Raw genomic sequence first — 25,211 nt, 5'->3', positions numbered from 1 at the left:
ATTTATTGCTTTCTTCAATTTTCGCGATTAGCAAACATAATTAAAACTATATTTACGGCTTAATTTCGCATTTTTATTGTCATTTTATGATCACGGTTCGACGTTTCTAGATCACGAAAATTTAACAGTACCTACTCGAAATTTCTAAAATAATATAAAGACAATAAAAAAACGCGACATTATACCGTAAAAGTAGTTTTAATTATACAAGTTTGTATTTCAATGGCACTCGATCTGAGCCTTTAATAATGTACATATTTAAATTCGAAACATAGATTTGTATTAAATTATTGTTATTCATTTCAGGCAAAATCCGAGGAGCAGTTAGCATGCGAAAAGGAGTGGCTCCAAGCCGGCCACATGTGGCTGGCGCATCGCGGTGGCTTCACTGCCGTGGTGAGAGAGGGTGACGCAGAAGCTGGTCGCACTAAAGTACGCGTACTACAAACGGGGGAGGTCCTGACTGTTGATGAAGATGACCTAGAGAAGGTTCGTTATAACCTATACCACCAGTATATATTGCTCAATCTTATATCTCGACATTATAATGCCATTGTTCCATTTAGTTTTAATTAAAATCGTGTGTGGTCATATTTGTCTTGGGGTGTCTCAATCCACTGAGTCTCTCGCCGGATATTCTCCATGGGTCGCGATTGCGATCTGATGGTAGATTCAGTGAAGCACTGCTCTTGCTACGGCAGATGTTGGTAAACTCTTTCAGGCTGAACCCCGTGTGCTGCTCCGCCAGTCATAGCAAAGCCAGAATAAACCTTAGAGGCTACTTAGCCCCTCGAATTTACTGGGAGAGAGGCTGGCACAAAAAAGGGGTGTCTTTTAAATAAGCTGCATAAATACTACAAAACATCAGAGCCTATTTCAATTTGAAAAATTTAATTCCAACCGATAACTTTATTGAAATGGTTTTTTCTCTGTCTTGATTTATTTTTGGTTTAGACGACATAAATAGCATTACAACATTTTATAAGAGCCATGGACTGCCTTATCAAGAATGGTCGTTTCTTCCGAATAACTTATCATAGAAGTTATGACTGTTGTAGACGGCTATATGAATGTACTTATCATATATTCTCCCTTATCTTATAAGAATATGGCTACAGAATTTTTAGAAGTTCGAAATCGACCTTCATCCTGTTTTTATTTTTAAGAAATCATGTTAATAATTCCGCAGGCGAATCCGATTCACCTGGAGCGCTGTGAAGACATTGCCTCCCTGCGTTGTTTGAACGAATGTGGCGCTCTCAATGTATTGAGGTCTCGATATGCCGCTGGACTGACGCACTCCCGCGCCGGTCACGCCCTCCTGGTAATGGGTCCACCTAAACGGACTGCCCCGATTTACACCGAGAAGGTAAGTCTGATATTTATATTGTGTCTTTCATATCAACTTTGAGGAACTCAATTCAGTAAATATTGTATACAGTACATGAGCTCTTTATTCCCGCTTCTTTCATTCGCGTTTTCACTATTCGCGGATAAAAAAGATACGACCCAATTCCTAAGTGGGTAAAGATTTCTTTATTCGCGGATCTAATCAGTACATTGGTACTTACACATTGATAAAAAGCAGTCCAATGTGTAGGTATCTAAACGAATATCCTTTGTATACGCGCTTTTTCCATATTCACAATTTTGGTATTCGCGGCATATTTACGGAAACCTGCGAATATAGAGCTTTTACTGTACTGTAAGTTTTATATTGATTAGTACTTATGTGATTTTCAGTCAACCGTTTCTTACTAAGATATTAATGTGCCGTGGTTCATCGATATCATAGGATATCCCTGCTATCAGGAAGTGACAACGAAATCTTGTATAAGAGATCTGATTCTTGTGTGTGATTCCAGCACCCATAAAACAGAAGAAATTGCTAGTTAGGCGTCGTTCAGTATGAAACGTTGATAATTGTTAACTTTTTTATTTTATTTTATTGCTTAGGTGGGTGGACGAGCTCACAGCCCACCTGGTGTTAAGTGGTTACTGGAGCCCATAGACATCTACGACGTAAATGCGCCACCCACATTGAGATATAAGTTCTAAGGTCTCAGTATAGTTACAACGGCTGCCCCACCCTTCAAACCGAAACGCATTACTGCTTCACGGCAGGCACTTAATTAAACAGCATTCCGTCTGCGTTAAGAAGAACCTCTTGAATTTTCTTATTGATGTTCACGTAAAAAGAACCGATGTATTTTTATAAGAAGTTTATGAGAATTGTATTCGATGAAAACGGTCAATAAGGATATGTTTTTTTGAAGGTGGCGGCTATGTTCCGCGGCTGTCGCGCCGATGACATGCCGCCTCACGTGTTCGCCGCAGCTCAATCTGCGCACCGCTGTATGCTCGCGTCTAGACGAGATCGAGCTATAGTCTTCCTCGGCAGGTAACAAATCTCCCTGAATAACAAAGCCTGCTTGGTGGTAGAGCGTAATGTCGATACGCAGAGCTAGCTACGATCATCTTGCCTAAATCTGCCGCGAAACGGTCAGCGGTCTGATTTGTAAGCGTTGTACAATACAATAGAGACTTTAACTACACGATTCAGAGTGGGTATTCACTTAATACCGTGAGTCGTGCTTTCATATACCTATTATATTGTTGCAAAAAAAAGTCAACAGAGAAGAATTACATAGTAACCGTAGATGCTCCGTGAGGGTGCCAAACTCAGTGTTGCAGAGAGAGGAATTGATTCTAAGAATGCTAGCAGATTTCCTACCGAAGTTTTAGGTTTAAGGACCCCCCTATCAATGCGCATTACGCTCACCTCAATTTTCCGCATTTCTCTCCATGCCTTGTCAAATTTGAATAAGAATTGAAGTCTTTTAATAGGTTACAGAGAGATTTCGCTGCTATAACTGTCGCTCTCACTTCGAGAGCAAATAAACTAATCAGCTATCCTTTTTTGGTTAGCTCGTTCATAAGATAAGATGAAAGGTTTGTAGAGTAAAATAACTTAGATATATAATTTAGTACGAATTCTTGTAAACGGGTTGTGTAATTCCCATCGGAGTATCAGCGGGGTATAAATGTGACTGGCTAAGTTGCGTAATAAATAGCCTGGCGCTAAAATAAACCTTGCCAACACTAAGAATTTTAAAGTACAACAATTCGTTTGGCAATATTGAAATTTATTCTAATACAATAGCAAGATTAATTGCCGTTCCAGGTATGTATATCTCGTATTCAAATTTGTGTATTCGAAATTAATTGATAAGAATTAAGACTATTCGTATAATATACCAGTTTGTTTTTGTGTAACCATACTACGTCTGTTCGTAGTAAAGTACGTACGTAGTAACTTAATTTGTATTTTAATGGTGATTGTAAAAACGTTTAGAACTTTAATACAATAGCAACAACGATTAGATTTTATTGTGATGTATGTATGTGTTTATTGTCTTTTTTATGTTTTGATTTGAAAAAATTCTGATTTACAAAACATTGTTGACTTTTTTTATTATAATGGCATAGCGTATTTCGAAATGATAGACTTAGTCGGTTCTTTTCTTGCCATAATAGTCCGGTCAATTTAGACATTCGAAGTTACATAAAGTCCCAACAAGCTGAATTTCTGTGAAATTGTTCAAAACATAATTATAAACAATGTCTAGAAGTTCCCCATCTTTCCCCTGTAAGGAAAAAAAATTATTCAAGGTCAAAGGTGAAAAAAATGAGTTTTTCGCGATTTTCAGCAAAACGGTAAGTTTTATCATAAAAGTACCTCAGACAAAAATTGTAGATCATAAAATTATCTATAAAAAATGTATCAATACTTTTTTTCTTACGAGCCATCGTTTCTGAAATATAACGATTCAAAAAGTTATAAAAGTTGTTATCGTCATAATATGCACACGTTTCCACGCCACCTATGAGGTAGTGTACTTAGCACGTTTTTTTAACGTGGTTTCCCCAGTAGGCCTACTCCACGGGTCAGTTGTGATCCTGTTTAATGTAAAACTATTGCATAATAACGGAAATTTTCAAAGATTGGGAAAGATAAAAGCGATGTAAATTAAAAAAAAGTGTTGAAGTTTATTCGTCTTATTCGTAAGTTTCAAATTCTTGTTCTTCTTCTTGATCTTCTTCTTGTTCCTCTTCTCCTGCTTCTTCTTCATCTTCATTTTGGATGCAAGTAAATTGCGTCAATAGCGATGTATCGCATGATACTTCGTCGGAGTCAAACGAATCCTCCATTGTTTGTGATTCAATATTAGAGCACGACCGGCCTTGACAATTTGTGCATACCTGCTATAATAAATGAAATACCGTTAGCTCAATTAGCTTGTCTTCCTCCAACCTCAGTTGCTGCTCACCAACATCTTTTTCGAGTATATTACCAAGTTCAAGTGTGGCTTGGTTATCAGCTAGACCCTACAGACTGGGGTTGGAAGTTGGTCAACAATATATTAGAGCCAGTTCAAACTTTACTTCCACCTGCGCCGGAAAAACTGCTGAACACTATTTTTTGCAACTGCAAAAAGGGATGCAGTGCTAAATGTGGTTGCAAAAAAGTCGGACTGTCTTGTTCTTTGGCATGCACAAATTGTCAAGGCCGGTCGTGCTCTAATATTGAATCACAAACAATGGAGGATTCGTTTGACTCCGACGAAGTATCATGCGATACATCGCTATTGACGCAATTTACTTGCATCCAAAATGAAGATGAAGAAGAAGCAGGAGAAGAGGAACAAGAAGAAGATCAAGAAGAAGAACAAGAATTTGAAACTTACGAATAAGACGAATAAACTTCAACACTTTTTTTTAATTTACATCGCTTTTATCTTTCCCAATCTTTGAAAATTTCCGTTATTATGCAATAGTTTTACATTAAACAGGATCACAACTGACCCGTGGAGTAGGCCTACTGGGGAAACCACGTTAAAAAAACGTGCTAAGTACACTACCTCATAGGTGGCGTGGAAACGTGTGCATATTATGACGATAACAACTTTTATAACTTTTTGAATCGTTATATTTCAGAAACGATGGCTCGTAAGAAAAAAAGTATTGATACATTTTTTATAGATAATTTTATGATCTACAATTTTTGTCTGAGGTACTTTTATGATAAAACTTACCGTTTTGCTGAAAATCGCGAAAAACTCATTTTTTTCACCTTTGACCTTGAATAAAAAATTTTCCTTACAGGGGAATGATGGGGAACTTCTAGACATTGTTTATAATTATATTTTGAACAATTTCACTGAAATTCAGCTTGTTGGGACTTTATGTAACTTCACTCTCATTTTTTGGTCTAAATTGACCGGACTATAAGCTTTTCTTAGCTCGTGTGGAGTTCGTGTTGGGATCTCTACTTTATTTATGAAATATATAATTACTAAATTAAATATATAAATATTATATATTATATTAAATATATAAATAACATTTTTTAAAGAGGTTTCATATTTAATAGATTAGAAGCAATTAAAGGCGAAAAAGCTTACGTTATAGATATCTGATCATAAAAGAGGATTTTTATTATTAATTTATTTACGGCAAAAGGCTATTTAGATATTTAGATCAAGATTTGTTAGGGAGGCTAGCTTGAGAAGGTATAGTTGAATTTACAGATATCCGACACGGTACAGCGATAAGTATTTCATATGTCTATATGAGACTGCGTGTAGATGCTTCCCGACACGAAATATTTCTTTCTTTAAGCAAGGTTCGCTTACTAATATTTTTACAATGCATTAATGATCATGACCTGAGTTAAATCATATGATCTCTTGTGCCATAGGTCTGGTTCGGGTAAGACATCGGCAATGCGGCACTGCGTGTGGTACCTGGCTAGTGCCTACCCAACTCAAGGCTCGAAATTGACTCCCGAGCGACTGGACGCAGCTTTCGATGTCCTACACATGTTTGGATCCAGTCGGTACGTAATCTGATTTTGTTGCTTGCAATGTTTTGATTGTTTGAATGGAAGATTTCTAGCTTGGTTTGGCAAAGCCGTTTCGGAAGATGAAAACCGACGGTAATGCTAAATTATCCTTGCGACGATAACTCATAAGATACCTAAACAAAGCGATTGAAAAATTGTTACCTTACCTGCTATTAGATACCAACCCAACTGCGGGGTTAATGGCCTCTTGCGACTTGGACAGGGGCCGTCCAATATCTGCATTTGCTTTACATTGCAGGCTCACAAAGTATCAAATTGATAAATCAACTTTTACTCAGTATTATTACTATATCTTTGGAATCATTAAATACATCTTCAATTGCTAATAGGTACGACGAAGTATGCTGAATTGTGTTTGTTTTGTTCTGCAAATAAACTACAGTATTAGTCTATTCTAATACTAACCGTTCTATTCAACTTTGATACTTAAGTAAGAAACGGGTCATATCTCAGGTGACGTAAAAATTCACGTTGTCATGTCTACGATGATATTCTGCAATTATTTTCTACAACTGCTTAACTTTGTTGGTCCTAAGTACGAGATAAAGATAATACCGAAAACAGTTGAAGAAAACAGAGACTTATGATTTTATTTGTGATCGTATTTTAATGGAAACCATTCTTTTCTACCAGCACTGGATCTAATCCTCATGCATCCCGTTTCGTATCTCTGACGTCACTCGACTTCGACGGCGGCGGCGCTCTCGTCTCCGCCTCAGTGCAAACGTTACTACCCGACTTCAAACCTGGTCAGACAACGCTTCGAGCACTCCATACGTGAGTATTATTTTAAATGTACACTAAAAATATGTCTTGTTCTTCTTTCTTTCCTATTTATTACCCTCTGCTGGGGTGTAAGGTTCGAATCCTTCTACTTACATCGGTCTTGGGCAGTCTGTTCTAGCCCCTCCCACTTCATGCCCAAGATGATATTTTTTCAGTTTGAACTATAGAATACCTTCCATGAGCACCATCTCAGTGTATTAAAATGTGTCCGCTGAAATTGTGTCAATTAAGGAGGCGCCATACTAAGTGAAATGATTTTAAAAATAGTGCTATAGATTATCATACTTCAACCCAGCACACTTTAGTCTGTTTTAGTTAGTGAGTAGTTAGTTTTAAACTGCTATTTTCATATAATTTCCACTTCCTACACTATGGCTGTTTTCTACCAACAATAACTTACTGTTTACAGGTGGATACTTTTTCAACTTTTCCCCTATGGAAGATGGTACTCTTTAGTTCTACCCTCCATAGTTTGAACCCTAATACCTGATTGCTAAATCGTTGCTATAATAGCCTCTGTCAAAACGTTACGTCTCTTTCTCCAGGCTCTTCCACGGCTGCGACGGTCGCCTCCGTCGCGAACTCCTGTTCGAGCAGGCTCCGGTGACGGCGCCCAACCCCTTCCTCAGCTCTCAAGAGAAGGCCGACGCTCCCGCCGAATTCTCAGCGCTAAAGGAGGCTCTGCAGAAACTGGGCGTTACGGAATCCGAGCAGATGGCCATTTGGAAGATCATGGCTGCTATATGTCATTTGGGATGGGCTGGTGCCGTCAAAGGTCAGATTTAGTTTAAGTTTTTTTTGTTATTGCTCAAATGGGTGAGCTCACAGCCCACCTGGTTTTACTGGTGGTAGGACCTCTTGTAAGTCTGCGCGGGTAGGTACCACCGCCTTGCCTATTTCTGCCGTGAAGCAGTAATGCGTTTCGGTTTAAAGGGTAGGGCAGCCGTTGTAACTATATTGAGATCTTAGAACTTATATCTCAAGGTGGGTGGCGCATTTACGTTGTAGATGTCTATGGGCTCCAGTAACCACATAACACCAGGTGGGCTGTGAGCTCGTCCACCCATCTAAGCAAAAAAATAAATAAAAAAATTTTGAACATCAATAAAGTAAATTATAGTAAATTCAAATTATCTTCTTTTTTTTTAGGCAACTCTGGGTCAGCCGTGAAATTTCAATTCGCCAGTACGGGGTGCGGTCAGCGCGCTGCCAAGATGCTGGGCGTCACTCCCGAGGAGCTGATGCGATATGTCTTCGCCACTGTGCCCACTTCCCCACAGTCCAATTCCAACTTGAGGTACACAAAAATCTCTCTATTTGTGCTTTTTGTGAATTTAAAGTTTCCGTGAAATAGAAACGTGCAATTATTTCAAACAAAAATGTGCATCTCGGGACGCCCGACAGAAGTTGATAACTTAAACTGATCTAAGTTGAACTATTAAATATTGAAATTGTTTTACTTGAGAAAAGCTTAGGTTATTATTTAAATTTTATGTATATTAATAAGATAATGTAAGGAAAATTGTAACATGTAAAAATTGAAAAATATAATATAAATAGTTAGGAGTTACATACGTTCTCAGTACCGCTGTCGTATGCGTGAGAGAAAGGGAAGCCAGACAAAATGGCGGCGTCACGCGTTACGTAACGAAGCGGTTTATATTCCCTTAACACGTTCCCTTGAGCAACGTCGTGTTTTTAAAATTATTAAATGGCGCAACGTCATATGACGGCTTCTAGATTATCATATTTATTTTGTCGGAACTTCTTTGGAGTTCTATTTTATTGGCAAATTCCTATGGCGCATCTACTTAGCGCTGCAACACATTCGATTTTCACAGCGTACACCGCCGCGTTCCCTGAAATAAAAAAAAAACATCATAAGATGTACGTATTAGGGCGGGACGTTTTTAGACGCTGCTAAATTTTGTATGGGAAAAAGGCTCGCCACAGTAGCAACATTCAGAAATGAGGTTGCTCACGCGAACGTGTTAAGGAGCTATCACTTCAAAAAGTCACAGAGGGCTCGGCGTTGTAGTCGTTAGCGATCTTGAGGCCGAGAGTCGATCGACGGGTGACGAACAAAATTGTTTGCATTCTATCGGATATTTATGTATATATTTCAACGTTTATTCCTTCCTCCATAGTTCAAACGATCCTCCTAGTTTTTGGATCAGACGATCGTACGTGATCAATTCCAGATTAATTATTTATTCATAAACAATGTGTATCGGCTCTAATTGCAAATACACACACGTATTAAATCAACGTAATCTTGTGAAGTTTAAACTTACAATACGAACTATATAGATGGCGCTTATATTAGATTTACTATCCTACCATTTCGCCTCCGTTGATATATGCGTGTATGCTATTTAATGTAGCGTAAACCTTAGTTAATTAATCACGTCATTACGGATCCTCCTGATCCATTAACGGTGCTTTTAGGTACCACAAGTACCGGTCACCGTCCTCGTCGACCCCGTCGGTTGCGAGGAAGGGCTCGACGAGCCAATTAACCCACAGACACAGCCCACTGAGATTCTCGCCGGATCTTCTCAGTGGGTCGCGTTTCCGATCCGGTGGTAGATTCTGCGAAAAGCACTGCTCTTGCTAGGGTCAGTGTTAGCACCACTCTGGTTTGAGCCCCATGAGCTCACCCCTACACATTAGGGCGAAGCTGATATAGCCTCTCAAGGCTATCAGCATAGGTAGGAAAAAAAGTTAATTAAACTTATTGTTTTCGTTCAGAACTCCGTCGCCTTCGAACGAGAAAGAGATCTCGGCGACTGAAGCGCTGGACGGGTTCGTGAACGGCCTCTACAATGAAACCTTCAACATCATCGCTGCACTCGTCAACAGGTACTACAAATGTATCTACGTCTGTGTGCTTAGTGCGAGTTTTTTAACGTTCTCGATAGCGTAAAAGTTAGCCCAATTTTGTATGTAGTTGGAACAGCGCCCCTAGCGGCAAACGTAGGCAAACGTTCCAACTCCATACAAATATGAGCTAACTTTTACGCTATCGTGAACGTTAAAAAACTCGCACTAAGCATACTGTTTTGTTTCACAGAATTATGTAGTACAGTGTGCAAAAAAAGAGAATTAAGTTTCGATTTAACTGAAATTAAAAGTTGTTTTTAAATATACAGTGAAGCAGAAAATAGTTTGCTCTTAAACAATAATTTAGTACAGAACATATTTAAATTCAGCTTTACTAGTTCTTCATGGAGCTTAATTATTTTTTTTCATCATTCAGGAGCTTATCCACGTCGGCGAGGACATCGGCTTCGATATTATTGCTGGACACTCCCGGAGCTGACAACCCTATGTGCGCCGGACAACAGAGCGGGGCAGGGCTGTCCAAACTACTGTCTAACTATCTACAAGTAAGCTTTGTATTTATAATGCAGTTTTTTTTTTAAAGTTAATTAAGAATTGTTATATATAATGACAATTTTGTTATAGAGTAGTGAACGCTGGAAGCGTTCGGTCACGCTTTACTCTCTAGCTAATTAGTCGTTGATGATAGCCACCGGTCATCGTTACACTAAGTTTCTCGCCGGATCTTCTCAGTGGGTCGCGATTACGATCCGGTGGTAGATTCTGCGAAGCACGGCTCTTGCTAGGGTTCGTGTTAGCAACGTCGTCAGGTTTGAGCTCCGTGAGCTCACCTACTAAGTAAGGTTATGCTGAAATAGCCTCTCAAGGCTACCAGCTTAGGTAGGAAAAAAAAAAGATGATAACGTTAACAAAAGTAATTAATAAAGTGCCGATATTGCAACGCAACCCTAAAACAATGAGTGCGAAACAGGAACGTCTCCAAGCTGTGTTCCACGAGGCCATGCTGGTGGCGCCGCGGGACCGGTACGCGCAGGAGGGGATCGCGCTCGACGACGGAGCTGATGAAGGTGACTTTTTTTTATTTATTGCTTAGATGGGTGGACGAGCTCACAGCCCACCTGGTGTTAAGTGGTTACTGGAGTCCATAGACATCTACGACGTAAATGCGCAACCCACCTTGAGATATAAGTATGGGGACAATAGTTTTTCGATAGGGCTGGCACTATTTAGTTTTTAGGTAGGTACCTAACTTTAGGTAATTAATGAGTTTAATGAGTTGCAAAACTTTGATGACTAAGTTAAACTATTTAATAATATTCTCTTAAGCACTAAATACAAGTAATTTTCAGTTCAACAATGAGAGAGAGAGAGTATTCTTTATCCCAGACATAGACATCCCAGATTTGTCCCTATTCTACCTCTAGTCCCTATTCCCCCCAATCTACTGTACTACTCATCGCGCAATGTAACAATAACGGCGTGTGATGTTCGTACAGATTGGCTGTCGGAAGCGGTGAGCCCAGGACCGATGGTAGAGCTCTTGGACAAGGCTCCGCAGAACTCGATTGTGCGGAGCTCACAGACCGACCTGCGGGAATGCGACCGACGCGGACTATTATGGTATACATTAAATGTCTAAAAATGATATAATCTATTAATAGTAAAATCAAAAACAATAACTATTTGTGTAACAGAACGAACCAGCAATGTAAGCGCATAAAATCTTGGGGTCGATGACCGCACTGACACATCTTTTATTGCTACCCTCGTTTAATATTTATTTACCGTCCCTGCTAGTTTTTCTCGTTGTAATTCTATGATCGTAACTGTATGTAAATGTATACAATTTCTCAATCGAATCGTACCTAGACTCTAGTGATGTTTTGTGATATAATTGAAAGGATTTGTTCTGAAATAAAACATTTCTTCATAAGGCTACTAGATGAAGAGTCCATGTATCCCGGCTCGTCCGACGACACGTTCCTAGAGCGAGTGATGACGCACTACGGTCCGCCGAATCAGATGCAGTACCTCATCAAGAAGGCCCCGCATGCCAGACAGTTCATATTGCAGCATTTACAGGTATAAATATTTTTTATTCATTGACTAATTCGACTAACTAACTTGCCATCCGATGTTGAGTTATTACCGGAGTCCACGGACATCACAAATTTGAATAACGTCACACAATTTAAAGAAGGCACGAGATCAAAGTCCCATTTGGATGCTGACGCGTCAACGCATCAAACTGTGCTTAGCGCTAGTTTTTTAGCATCCTCGATAGCATAAAAGTTAACTCAAATTTGTAAGGAATTGTTAACTTCTACGCTATCGAGAACGTTAAAAAACTCGCACTTAGTACACGGAGCAAGAGCTTCTCAGTATCACTAGTGAATAAATAACTGAATAAATGAACGAATGAATGAATTAAGAATGAACGAATGAATGCATATTTATTGTTTTCTATAAATTCGGTTTAAAAGTGCAATAACATCATAAATATGGCCCCAGATTTTCTATAATACAAACGAATAACGAAACGGATAAAAGAACAGTTTTTGGCGTCAAGACAATCTGTGCTTCTTTACGGTTTATGATACTCAGCTATTTTCGGCTGTTGTGTGTTCTTCAACGACTTGAGTCTTTCTTTTAGAGTCAAAAGATTTTATACTTAAACTGTGATCGTGATGTGCCAACAGGGAACTAACCCGGTGCTGTACGACGTGACCGGCTGGGTGAAGGCGAGCCGCGAGAACCCAGTCACGAAGAAGTCCCTCACATTACTACAGGAGAGCCAGAAGTGAGAGAATACTTACTTATAGCTATTTATATCATGAATACATTATATAAAAGAATTTTAAAACGTTAATATCAATTTGAAAATGGAAAAAGCGTTATGTTGATCTATGTTGTATCCCATAAGCTTAGAAAAAAAATCAGTAATAACGAAAAAAAAAATTTTATAACACAATCATTCCTTAATTTTGGAAGTCATTTGTGATCTATCTAGTACGTACTTAGTGTCTATTAAAATTTCATTACAAAAATTGGTACCTGCCTGCGGGATTCGAACATGGGGACATTCGCATCGCTCGAGCGCACCGGACGTTTTATCCTTTAGGCCACGACGACTCGTTAACATCTGATGTTTCCAGCGAGGAAGTGTCTCGGCTGTCGTCGTGGGCTCGCGGCGCGTGCGGCGTGAGCGCGTGGTCGGCCGCAGTGGGGGACGCCACTACTCTACGGCGGGCTTCTTCTATCCGACGAACTCTTACTTCGGGTAAGTCACAAACAAACACAACCGAGTCTGAACTCCCGAACGAGCGCTCTTCAAACTCGAGACTCTGCTACGGAAAGTTTTTTTTCCCTACCTATTCGCTGGTAGTCTAAGAGGCTATTCCAGCTATGCGCGCAGGAGTGGGTGAGCTCACGGGCTCAACCTGAGAGCATTTGCTAATACTAGCCCTAGCTATAACAGTGCTTCGTAGAATCTACCACCGGATCGAAATCGCCACCCACTGAAAGTTTTATTGTTTGGGAATGAATCGAGTGATGCTGTTTTAGTGTAACATATTTTTGTGTGGTCTACGTGTCTCACTGATTTCACCTCGTGATTTGACGTTGATAATATCAATTTGATTTCGTGAAACATATTGCACTTTTAGAATTGAGATGGTATAATCCAAATTCTTATTTTTTTTAGGATACGCCAAAAATGTAATTGAAGAATTATAATTTTTTTGTTTTTCGATTTTAATACTTTTAGGTATACGCTTGATATAAAAGAGACGGAAAGAGACTGTTTGACTTTATAAGCAGAATACGTGTCTATATGCCGTTTGAAGTATAAAAGTGACATTCTTAAATTTTTTAGTTAAGCCATTTCAATTCTAAAGGTGCGTTAAATCAGAGATCTCCAATAGCAACATTGTATTTAAGTACTCACTGTTCTACTACCTTTTTTTATGTATTTTATGACTCTGTAACTAAGACCTTTAAGTCATGTCTTATTTTAATTTATATTCTTATTTTTATGAAAATTATGGAGTGAAATGAGATGAAATGAAATGAGATGAGATGATATAGGATGAAATATAATCTTAGTAAAATGGTGGTCATTTACTGAGATTTTTTCAATGGACTTTTTGGAGGTTCCCGAGAAGTTACGTCCAGCGGCTTTGTTTCATTTTCCCACATTTGTGCACTTTCACAGATATTAAACAGTTAATAAACCACCGTTATTACACATTTAAACGTGAAGAAACACTAAATAGACAAAATAAAACAAATCACACAACTTCACTCCTCGCGTTCCCGCCAAATAGTCTGTTCTACCTATATTTTTTATTTTTGTTGTTAATGCACTGTCGGTTGCACCTATAATTGAGGTTACATCTGCCATGAACTTTTGTCAATTGGTCAATGTTTTGTATTGATTATCACTTTGTTGGTGCAACTTAATAAATCTTTTTAAATAAAAATGAATTGCTGTTCGTTAGTCTCGCTAAAACTCGAGAACGGCTGGACCGACTTGGCTAATTTTGGTCTTCAATTATTCGTGGAAGTCCAGGGAAGGTTTAAAAGGTGAGAAAATATAAAAAAGCTCGGAATTATGTAAAAACAAACAATTTTGTTTTTCCTTTGATATGTCCCCTTGATGTATCTTTTATTTATCGATTGAGGCACTACGAAGTCTGCCGGGTCAGCTAGTAAATAAATAAATATTTGGTTTTGGTTGTAATATTTCGTTGTACATTGCTGTTCAGGTACGGCCGGCATGAAGCGTCGCTCGACCGCCCTGCAAGCGAAGTTCGTTGCGGACGGCGTGGTGGACACGCTGCGGCGGTGCGGCACGAGCGGCGTCATGTTCGTGTGCTGTCTGCTCGCGAACCGACCGACCGACTCGCCCGATGACGTCAACGTGCCGCTCCTACGATCGCAGGTTCGATTCGAATTTGAATTTTTTCTGTTTTGGAACATCAAAATGTAATTCATATTTCGAATTTCAAGATACTAGTGTGGTCCTGCAGTAGTCGAAATTCGACTGTAATTAATTGATTTTTTTTAAGAGATTTTATGACCTGGTAACTAAGACTTTTAAGTCATGTCTTATTTTAATGTTATTCTTATTTTTATGAAAAATGATAATATGGAGTGAAATGAAATGAAAAGAGATGATATTGGATGAAAAATAATATCAGTAAAATGGTGGTCATTTACTGAGATTTTTTCAGTGGACTTTTGGAGGATCCCGAGAAGTTACGTCTAGCGGCTTTGTTTCATTTTCCCACATTTGTGCACTTTCACAGATCTTAAACAGTTAATAAACCACCATTATTACACATTTAAACCTGAAGAAACACTAAATAGACAAAATAAAACAAATCACACAACTTCACTCCTCGCATTCCCGCCAAAAAGTCATAATTAATTGAAATTATAAGTTTCAACAGACTACACTATAGACAAATACTCGTAATATTAAAGATAAACAATACTAACCTATTCTCAATTTGACTACAAACTTTATGCAATAACAAAAGTTTGACATTAAACAAAGAGTATATGTGTGCGTGTCAAATACATGGTAGTGTGTGTAATGTTTTCTTTATTGATTTAATGTATATTTTATGCAATATTTAAAAAAAACATATTAGCATTGTGCACTCCTTCTCTATATTCTCTATAAGTGTGGAAAATTTCATATTCCTCCGTCCGCGTAATTTTCGTAAAAAGGGATACAAAGTTTTTGCTTCACGTATTTTTAATATATAGATAGATAACTTTGTTTTTTTTTTCTCATTTTAGAATTTTAACAGATATCATCTTTTTTACATTCTAATTTCAAAATAAATACGCGCCTATAACTATTCACGTCCTAACTTTTTTTTTATGTTGCAATCATTAAAAATTTTACAAATGAAGAATTTAATGATGAATTTAATTAATCACAGTTCCGCGGCTTCCAACTGCTGGACGCGTCGAGGCTTTACAAGCAAGGTTTCCCCGAGCACATGCCGCTGTCGGAATTCGCCAGAAGGTATGCCGCCATAAGCATATTAAACCTCACATTTAATGATAAGTTCTAGGTTTTAATAAGTTATGGTTGGTACTTGCGATGGAACGAAAATATATTTTACAGATGCTTGAATCTCGCTAACGACATTTTTAAGATGGACATTTAAGATTATCATTATTTGGACAGTCGGTTTACCGAGCAATTTCATCCGCTCGGTGGAAGATCTTCTTTTTGTCGTTTACTCCCAAAAAGTTTTAAATATCTACATTTTTCTTGTTACATAATTGTGAAGTATATAGGGGGAACTAGTAAGAAATAATCGAATATATTTAACTGTTAAACCTTTCTAAGGGCCAAACCTTTCCGTCACAGATATCGTCTCCTAGCGACATCCGAGAGTGAAGAGTCCGAAACAAATCAGCAGCAGACCCTCTCGGACAGGCAGGTCGTCGACGACATGCTCCTGGCCTTGGACTTGGACGTCACCAGCTACAGGCTCGGCCTCACTCAGGTAGGTCCTAGCTCACGTACCGCACGGCTGTCCTGCTCGAACTCCGGGCGATCGCAATACGAAGGAATGAGACGGAAACATGTATCATTATGAAATTAGTGTCGGATCTATGAGATGTAAAATATAGGGCTTTAATTTCCGAAAGTTGATATCACCGTTTTTTTATTATTTTTTTGGTTTACCGGAGACAATCGTAGACAACTACATCGTAAATGCCGTCACTCACCTTTAGACAAGAGCCTTAATTTTGCTACTTTAATAGGTGATTGAACTTTATGTCAATCAGTTATGGATGACGGTAGGCAACAAAACGTGAATACCGTCATCCGTGTTGTGTAATGAGGTCGGACTCTGAATTGGATTCAGGGCTGCCTCAATCGGTGGTTTGAACTGGAAAGCGTTGCATGATATCATTGCTTCGCGGCAGAAACAAGTGGGACGGTGAGATCTACCCGTGTGGGCCTACAGTTAGAACACACTCTGCGACCAGTCTGACTGATGATTGTAATTGAATACATGAGTGGATGAAGGGGATATAAAAAATTTGTTAATTTTGAGAAAACGCCAACAAACTTTTGTTACTTATTGTACTTTTTCTGCGGACACAACTCCCTCATGACAGGCAATTTCTAAAAATAGCCTTTAAACCCGGAGTGTTAAGGTCTAAAATGGTTTATAGGCACGTAACACCTTCATTCATGTAAGAACTGAAAAATCTTAAATATGCTACTTAACCCCTTCATCCATTCATGTCTTCAATTGGTTCGATGTTTCTATTAATTATATTATTCAGTTTTCGTGTTTACTTGATTTTAATAACGGTTTTTTTTTTTCGTTCATGACAAAAGTTTTTTTTTTTTTTAATATGCGTAAGCCCAGGTTTCGAGTATGACGGAAGATTGTTTCTCGCAATTTGAACTAGACTATTTTATCGGCGTTATATTATAGTATAATTGTTATCAATGTTAATTAGTTGCTTTGTTAGTTTGTATGATTTTTACGATCCTAAAATAGTACCAACGGAATGTGCGTTAGATAAGAAGACAAACCGTATGTTGGGTTTTCATTAACTACCTTCGAGCAGGTAAGTAAGATTCTTGTATATTTTAAAATAATATATGATGGTTTTTTTATGTATATATTATGTTTTAATATGTCGATATTCCATTCGTGATATTACGATTTATTTCAATCAAGCGATTTTAGATGTAAGTCTGTTCACATACGACATCCTTTTCAATGCTTCTGAATTCGCACAAGGTGTTCACAGAGTAAATGTTGATGATGATTACGTCAGTAGTACAACTATGACGTCAGTAGCACCAGTTTTAATTAAACATTAACGCGGTTTTTTGTTTTACACACACATTGTCACAATACAGTTGAGGTCTCAGTCTCGTGTCTCAAAGTGGAGGAAATTGACACCTACTCAGCAGTGTGATGAACGTTAGATTATATTTTTATAGGGTTCAAAATAATTTCATAGCGAATTTCGTAAACAAAATCAGAATTTCGGCTCAATGGCCCGAGTGCGAAAACGTAATAACACAGACGGAAATTACTTTCGTGTTCATAATATTGTTGTGAATGAAATTATTTAAAGCAATTGAAGACATGAGTGGATGAAGGGGATTTGTTAATTTATTTGTTACAATTGCTACAATACTTATTGTTACAATTTGATAATTTTGAGAAAACGGGTAACAAACATCAGAAGCATGAGCATGAAGCATCAGTTATTAATTAAATGATACATTGCGGTATGACAAAAAAAATACTGTCATTTGATTGTTCATAAACTTTTAACACCAGAATATATTAAATTTTACCAATAAGCCAACAGGAACGACCATCTCATTTCATAAAAAAATGCACTTTATCTCTTCTAGCATAAACTTAAAATTAGCTTAAGGATTTAATTTAAAAAATAATAGAATAACCTAGATCAAAAATGAAATCAGTTCTAAATTTCTCAATAAATCAGAACTACAAACTCATTTCATATAAAAACATACTTTATTTCTTCTAGCATAAATTTAAATTTAGCTTAAGGAATTAAAAAAAAAGGAACTAAACCAAAAATGAAATTCGTTTTAAATTTCCAAAATTATACGGCAATTAAAAATAACAACGTTAACATTCTAAAATTCGTCTTAATTAAGAATTTTTACAATTGAATTTGCACACGTAATGATTATAATGTTCTATTCTTTTAAATCAAGACATACCTGTATTTTGTACCGTATGTTCCATGGGGAGTGCTCTGAGGAATTGTTCGAGATGATACCGGCATCTCGTTTTTACCATCGCACCGCCCGCCACCGGAGTAGAGTTCATCCATACTACCTGGAGCCACTGCGGTCATCCACAGTGCGTTTCCAGAGGTCTTTTTTTGCCACGTACCATCCGGCTATGGAATGAGCTCCCCTCCACGGTGTTTCCCGAGCGCTATGACATGTCCTTCTTCAAACGAGGCTTGTGGAGAGTATTAAACGGTAGGCAGCGGCTTGGCTCTGCCCCTGGCATTGCTGAAGTCCATGGGCGACGGTAACCACTCACCATCAGGTGGGCCGTATGTTCGTCTGCCTACAAGGCCAATAAAAAAAAAACATACACAAATTTAAAAGCTTTTGATAGGTACGTACTTTGCTTCAGGCTGTAGGTGAATGGCAATTACATAATAAAAGTCCTAAGTATGATTGAATGTGCACTGTGATTGTGTTACGTAATTTTAAACGGTTTGTTTGATTTTTTTTTTATTTGGACAAGTGCAAGACCGCTCTCGCTTGTTGAAAGTTTGTATTTAGATGCGATTAAAAAAAAAAGAGTACGTGTACTTATGTACGCGCGTAACAAGTTATTCTTTATTTTTATTAAATTTATTTCTTTTGTTTTTAAATATTAAATAATTAATAATAAATATTTAACGTTAATAATTTAATAATATTTAGTATGAATTATATTAAATAATAATTTTGTCATTTATATTACTAAAAAATGAATGATAATAACACTTTTTTTTACGAGTGTACATGCGCGAAAGTTCACCTGCGGCTATATTCAGACTCGCCAAGTTACGTCGGTCGTATTGTAATGAGCGATTTAATGGGCAACTTCATTCTGTTAATTTTGTGTCACGGTGCGCGCGCATCGTAAAATTTCACTCTCATCATTTTTCATAACGCGCCTAAAGAAGTATAACTTCAAAAAGAATGTTTTTTTGTTCTTTGCTCGGATATATAAAATAGCAAAGTGATCCTTAATTCATAAAGTTCTGAAAAATAGTTTTTGGTATAAATTCATAATTAACTGATAAATGTTATTCGTTAATGAGAATTTAAGGTGAATTCTTGATTTTCGAAGACCAAAAACTGAAGAGAATATGTATCAATAGTAATTGTATTATAGTTTTTAAATTACAGTATTACATGGATATCTAAATCATGGCGTCGTAGGTGCGATAGTCAACTATCATTGTTATTGGAGGTCCACTGCATATGAATATATTGTGTTTATCTTACTGCTACGCCAGCAAATGGAGAATCTACTACATTATTGTCGCTAAAAAGCGAGTCGTTATCATTGTACATAAATAAATAAATGCTACATAATTCAATTAAATATCGCCATCTACCATGAGAATAATTGACCCATAAAACCGAACCCTTTATTTTTTCACCGAAAATCAGATAGAGCGTACTAGTAGATATGTACATGCGTGTAACGGTAGATATTATAGAACAAAAGATATTTGACAAACACCTGAATCGCGCTCACGACATTTTCAGATAAGTTTGCTTAAATTCAAATTCTGAATATTAATATTCGGACCGTCGGTCTACCGAGCAATTTTATTCGTCCGCTTTTACATTTACCTCTGATTAAATACACGTTAAATTAAATAACGAGACGTAGCGTGGGTAGGCCTCCCACAAGGTGGGCCGACGATCTATTGAGGTTCGCAGGGATCCGCTGGATGCAGGTAGCGCGGGACCGCTCTTTGTGGCGGGGCTTGGGGGAGGCCTAGGTCCAGCAGTGGACGTCCATGGGCTGATAGATAGATAGATAGAAATACACGTTAACTGTGTGCTACAGTATGGTACTCAAAAACGTTGTGGCCCATTCTCCGATGAATCAACTGATCGCCTTCTACGACGCCAATGAAATAGGGCTGTGCTATTTCTAGGTCACAGCTGATCGATGTAATATAAGCCTATTACTAAATAGAGTTCGCCTGTGTGCTCGCTTACAAACTTCACATTTGCGACTCCGTTTCTCTCTCTCTCTCTCTCTCTCTCTCTCTCTCTCTCTCTCTCTCTCTCTCTCTCTCTCTCTCTCTCTCTCTCTCTCTCTCTCTCTCTCTCTCTCTCTCTCTCTCTCTCTCTCTCTCTCTCTCTCTCTCTCTCTCTCTCTGTCTGTCTCATTCTCTCTATCGTGATACGAATGATTAAATTAATTACTATCAGAACTCGTCTAACAGAGACCTTCATTATTTGGTCGATTTAAAAACAACACTCGATGTTTTAATACGCGGTTACATTACATCACAGAAAAAATTTAGTTCGATCTGAACCGTCGGAACGCAATCCGCAACGTACACGGAACGTAACCAGTGAAAGTGTGCTGACGTAATTTTTATCTATCCGCTGCAGCCAAGTGGAGCAGGAAGGTATCACCATGCCTCGTCGAGTTCTAATAGCCGTTGTACACTTGCGTCTTAGGAATACGGGCTATTTTTGTTTGCCCAGAGGCAAATTTTGTCGTCGTGGCCTAAAGGATAAGACGTCCGGTGCGTTCGTGTTGAGCGATGCACCGGTGTTCGAATCCCGCAGGCGGGTACCAATTTTTCTAATGAAATACGTACTCAACAAATGTTCACGATTGACTTCCACGGCGAAGGAATAACATCGTGTAATAAAAATGAAACCCGCAAAATTATAATTTGCGTAATTACTGGTGGTAGGGCCTCTTGTGGGTCCGCGCGGGTAGGTACCACCACCCTGCCTATTTATTTATATTAAAGGTGGGTGGCGCATTTACGTTGTACATGTCTGTGGGCTCCAATAACCACTTAACACAAGGTGGGCTGTGAGCTTGCCCAACCAAAAATCATCTAAGCAATAAAAAAAAGGCATATCTCAGTTTCTAAACAAGAGCCTAAAGACATCAATTTAAGATAACATTCAAAATATATCATGACATAGATATCATGACAAAAAAAACTTCTTCATTTATTTAAATGGGATAAACATGATTAGAGTTGAATTAAAAACATCGAATTGTTGATGCTAAATAACAAATAAAACGTAACTTTAATTACAAAGGTAAATGTCGCTTATTAAGCGAAAATTAAATATCGCTTAAACCAAATTTGATAGACGAACAGAATATTAGAATAGTGTTACAGTAGAATTGCGGATTTCTTTCTAAGTATAATATTAAATTGCTATATATGCTTTATATATTGCTTTATATATATATCGACGCTTGAAAGGCAAACATGACTAAGCGACAATAACTGCTTTGTACATTAATGATAGGCAATAACCATATTCGATGCGCAAAAAAATATATATTTCTAGGTCTATTAAAACAGTTTCAATCCTACAACTACTAGCTAGATTCTACTACAGCTGGATTCGTTAAAATAAATTTTGAATTCAGGTATTTCAACATTAAAATAATCTACTGTAAAGTTCACGCATTGTCGTTTAGTCACGTTTGCCTTTCAAGCTTCAATATGTATGCGAGTAACCCCACCAAAACTGATTAAGTAAAAGAGTTGAAGTCGAGTCGCAATGAAAATCATCGAGAGGTTTGACAGTGAACTCATTCATGGAATTCATTTATTTAATGAATTAAAAAAAACACTTTATGGGTGAAATTATGTGTTATCTTTAGATATCTAACAATGATTCACTATTATTGAATTGTTTTGAAATTTCTCCGTGTTACGTTAAGATACCATTTTCTACCTTATTACGTGAACGTTAAAAATTATCACGCTAATTTTAACACGGGTTCGAGAGATTTCTCGTTACATAACCTACGAAGGGACAGTAGAAAAGTGCAATAAAACTATGTATACATTTTTATAACGTTGTAATTTGCAAAAATAATTACATATCTGACGGCATATTTCACACGTTCATATGGGGAGAAAACGTGGGTCATCGTTGGTATTATGCAGAGAGAGAAGTCGTCGTCGTCATCACGGAATAGATTATTTATCTATTCCGTGGTCGTCATGGCCTAAAGGATAAGGCGTCCGGTGCATTTGTATCTGCATGCAACGGTGTTCGAATCCCGCAGGCGGGTACCAATTTTTCTGATGAAATACGTACTTAACAAATGTTCACGATTGACTTCCACGGTGAAGGAATAACATCGTGTAATAAAAATCAAACCCGCAAAATTATAATTTGCGTAATTACTGGTGGTAGGACCTCTTGGGAGTCCGCACGGGTAGGTACCACCACCCTGCCTATTTCTGCCGTGAAGCAGGAATGCGTTTCGGTTTGAAAGGTGGGACAGCCGTTGTAACTATACTGAGACCTTATTTCTCAAGGTAGATGGCGCATTTACTTTGTAGATGTCTCTATGGGCTCCAGTAACCACTTAACAACCAGGTGTGGGCTGTGAGCTCGTCCACTCACCTAAGCAATAAATAAAAAGAAGACATGTAGCTTTGTTTTTTATCCATCAATCAATTCACAATTATTATTGTTTATCGATAAGGAAGCATGAATTGAGGATGTTAGGTCCAAGTAATAAAAGCATTAAGTAATCAGCGGTGAGAAGTCATTATTATCATTATGTTATTTCTGACGTTTCTTACTACCTTACGCTTACAGTTTTCATGGTCTTGAACGATTAATGTGTTATTCGTTGACTATTGAATTCTCTGCCATCCGGGAAATTATATAGGCAATTTTACGGTAATTAGCATAATTAAAAGTAGATCGAATTATATATACGAATCGTGAAAAAACAAGCAAAATTACACTCAACTATAATACTAAATCCTATATAATATTACTATATAATATACTATACTTTCCCTGAGGGCCTCGGGGCGGGAGCTCAGTAAACCGAGCCTAGAGCTCGAGTAGAGGAACAAATACTATTTTATAATACTAAATAAATTACTATAGTGTCATTAACTAAGTGTCGCATATCGTTTGACATCGTCCGACTTGCGTCTCTTGCGCATCTGGCCTCTAATTAATGCGCAAATAATATGACCTCAAACGTGAAGGTAATCCTATATTAATTAAAAATTTAAATATTTTTTTGCGAGGTCGTTCAGTTGAATAGGGAAATCGTGGGTCAAAACAACGTAAATATTTAATTAATGAAGACAAAAAAAATATATTATATACATTCTTATTCTCACAATTCAGAACAAAACACAGCAATTTTTTTGAGTTATGTTTAATGCGTACTCATTTCGTGGTAACGCAAAATAAACTATAATTATAATGTGCTTCTTAATTTCTCTATAATTTCAAGATATATCTTTACGAAGACATCGGGTTCACGTGCAAAAGCAACTTTATATTTATGTAATTAAAATAGGTTGCCGATCGATAAGATCGAACACGATAAAGCATCTTCGTCATTGGGAAGAGCGCGAAACGATACCACAATAAAATTTATACTGGAACGGTCTAACGGTCTTATGTGTAGGTAGGTAGCGTGTTGGATGCTTGGGTTTCTTGAATAAAGCTTCCAAATCGATCCTGAGCTTGTATTTTCTCTATACAGTTTTTTCTTAATTTTTGTTGGAATATGAGAACGCACCCATATTTATTATGTTGCGAGAACTGATTTTGTACCAATTATATTGGCTATACTTTTTTCTTGTCTTGTCACTTCGTCTGTTCATGTATGTAAAGTGTTTTTCTATAATATACGTGAGGCATTTTTTATTCAAGTTCAAGTTATTTATTTATCAACCCAGTTATTCCCAACAATTTTTTATGTTGCGAACAAGTTAGCTTGGCCCGGTGATTTATTAAATTGTAATGGGGTAGGTAAGCATAAATAAACATTTCAACATTGCTCATTAAAATTTGGTAGGCGTTAACACAGCGACAGCCTACCCGCACGTAATAAAATATATCAAAAAGATTAATTGTCCAATAGTACAATCAAGACTTTTGGGGAGATTAGGATTTGAATACCGATAGTTGCATCGCATTATTCGAGTATACCACGCATCTTGTTGTTTAAGCCGCGATAACTATATCATTAAAATATTCTGATCTTTTTTCCGATTGTCATACTTCATCTGTGAAATTATTTGAGGCCGTCAGCGCAAAAGTGGCCTAAGCTTACCTGAGCTTACTACAGTAAGTATGGAGATAAAGAGGTCTGAATTTAGTTTTACGCTGCCTCATAGGCAAAAACAAAACGCGCAAAAATAACGTTGACAAAGTCATCTGTTGTCTATGGGCGAAACTAGGGATAGGCCGGTTTTGCATAAAAATTTATAATTTTTTAAATAAATTGCAATATAGTAGAACCAGGAATATGAAAAAATGTAGGATAGGCCACTTTTGTGCTGACGGCCTCTTTTGATGAGAGCACATTTGGCCATTATTTTGTGTTGTCATTAGAAGTATAGTGTTGCGAGCTGTAGTGAATAGTGTAGTGATAAGTGCAGAGAAATAGCTGAGCTCCGAGAACCGGGTTCAGTGGTGTAGCTTGGACCTACGTTTGCCTATGATGATTACGTGTACATATGTAGTAGTAGCCAAGATATAAGGTGAGTTTAGCAAGTCTGCAATCATCAATCGATAGTTATACTCATCTCTATTTTGGTAGCTACTCCGTCGAAGATGGGCTGTTGGTTCGTCTGAATACGTAACTGAATATACAAATATTACAAGATCAAGCCAGTTATTACGTGTTAAAAGCTAACTTGAAAGGAATGAGGTCGCGTCTTCGACCGGCGAGCGTTTAATGTAGACGATAAAATGCAGTATGCAATTTTTAGAAACACGTTTCGCGATTTTAGGCTTTATTGATTTTAATTATCTTACGATTGCTACCGAAATTTTAAAAATCTTACGTCATTTTTTAAAATTAAAATTTAAAGTTAATATTTTAAATTAATTTCT

At 37.5% G+C, this 25,211-nt stretch overlaps 1 protein-coding gene across 2 annotated transcripts in view; it reads left to right on the top strand.

Moving 5' to 3' along the window:
* Mhcl (Myosin heavy chain-like) overlaps nucleotides 1-25,211 on the top strand; it is a 303,019-nt gene that overhangs the window by 150,669 nt on the left and 127,139 nt on the right. For both annotated transcript variants that reach the window (XM_089733603.1, XM_089733604.1), the window contains 17 exons: nucleotides 307-489; nucleotides 1,190-1,369; nucleotides 2,277-2,401; nucleotides 5,762-5,899; nucleotides 6,560-6,703; nucleotides 7,258-7,487; nucleotides 7,862-8,009; nucleotides 9,464-9,574; nucleotides 9,972-10,101; nucleotides 10,527-10,623; nucleotides 11,053-11,176; nucleotides 11,491-11,638; nucleotides 12,256-12,356; nucleotides 12,712-12,836; nucleotides 14,323-14,498; nucleotides 15,511-15,596; nucleotides 15,948-16,086. In XM_089733603.1, coding sequence (XP_089589729.1) covers nucleotides 307-489; nucleotides 1,190-1,369; nucleotides 2,277-2,401; nucleotides 5,762-5,899; nucleotides 6,560-6,703; nucleotides 7,258-7,487; nucleotides 7,862-8,009; nucleotides 9,464-9,574; nucleotides 9,972-10,101; nucleotides 10,527-10,623; nucleotides 11,053-11,176; nucleotides 11,491-11,638; nucleotides 12,256-12,356; nucleotides 12,712-12,836; nucleotides 14,323-14,498; nucleotides 15,511-15,596; nucleotides 15,948-16,086 — 2,385 coding nt within the window. The remainder of the gene's footprint in view (nucleotides 1-306; nucleotides 490-1,189; nucleotides 1,370-2,276; nucleotides 2,402-5,761; nucleotides 5,900-6,559; nucleotides 6,704-7,257; nucleotides 7,488-7,861; nucleotides 8,010-9,463; nucleotides 9,575-9,971; nucleotides 10,102-10,526; nucleotides 10,624-11,052; nucleotides 11,177-11,490; nucleotides 11,639-12,255; nucleotides 12,357-12,711; nucleotides 12,837-14,322; nucleotides 14,499-15,510; nucleotides 15,597-15,947; nucleotides 16,087-25,211) is intronic.

This window comes from Bombyx mandarina, chromosome 16 (assembly GCF_030267445.1).
Source record: "Bombyx mandarina strain Sakado chromosome 16, ASM3026744v2".
Classification (NCBI taxonomy): Eukaryota; Metazoa; Arthropoda; class Insecta; order Lepidoptera; family Bombycidae; genus Bombyx; species Bombyx mandarina.
This window is presented reverse-complemented; position numbering and strand designations above follow the sequence as displayed.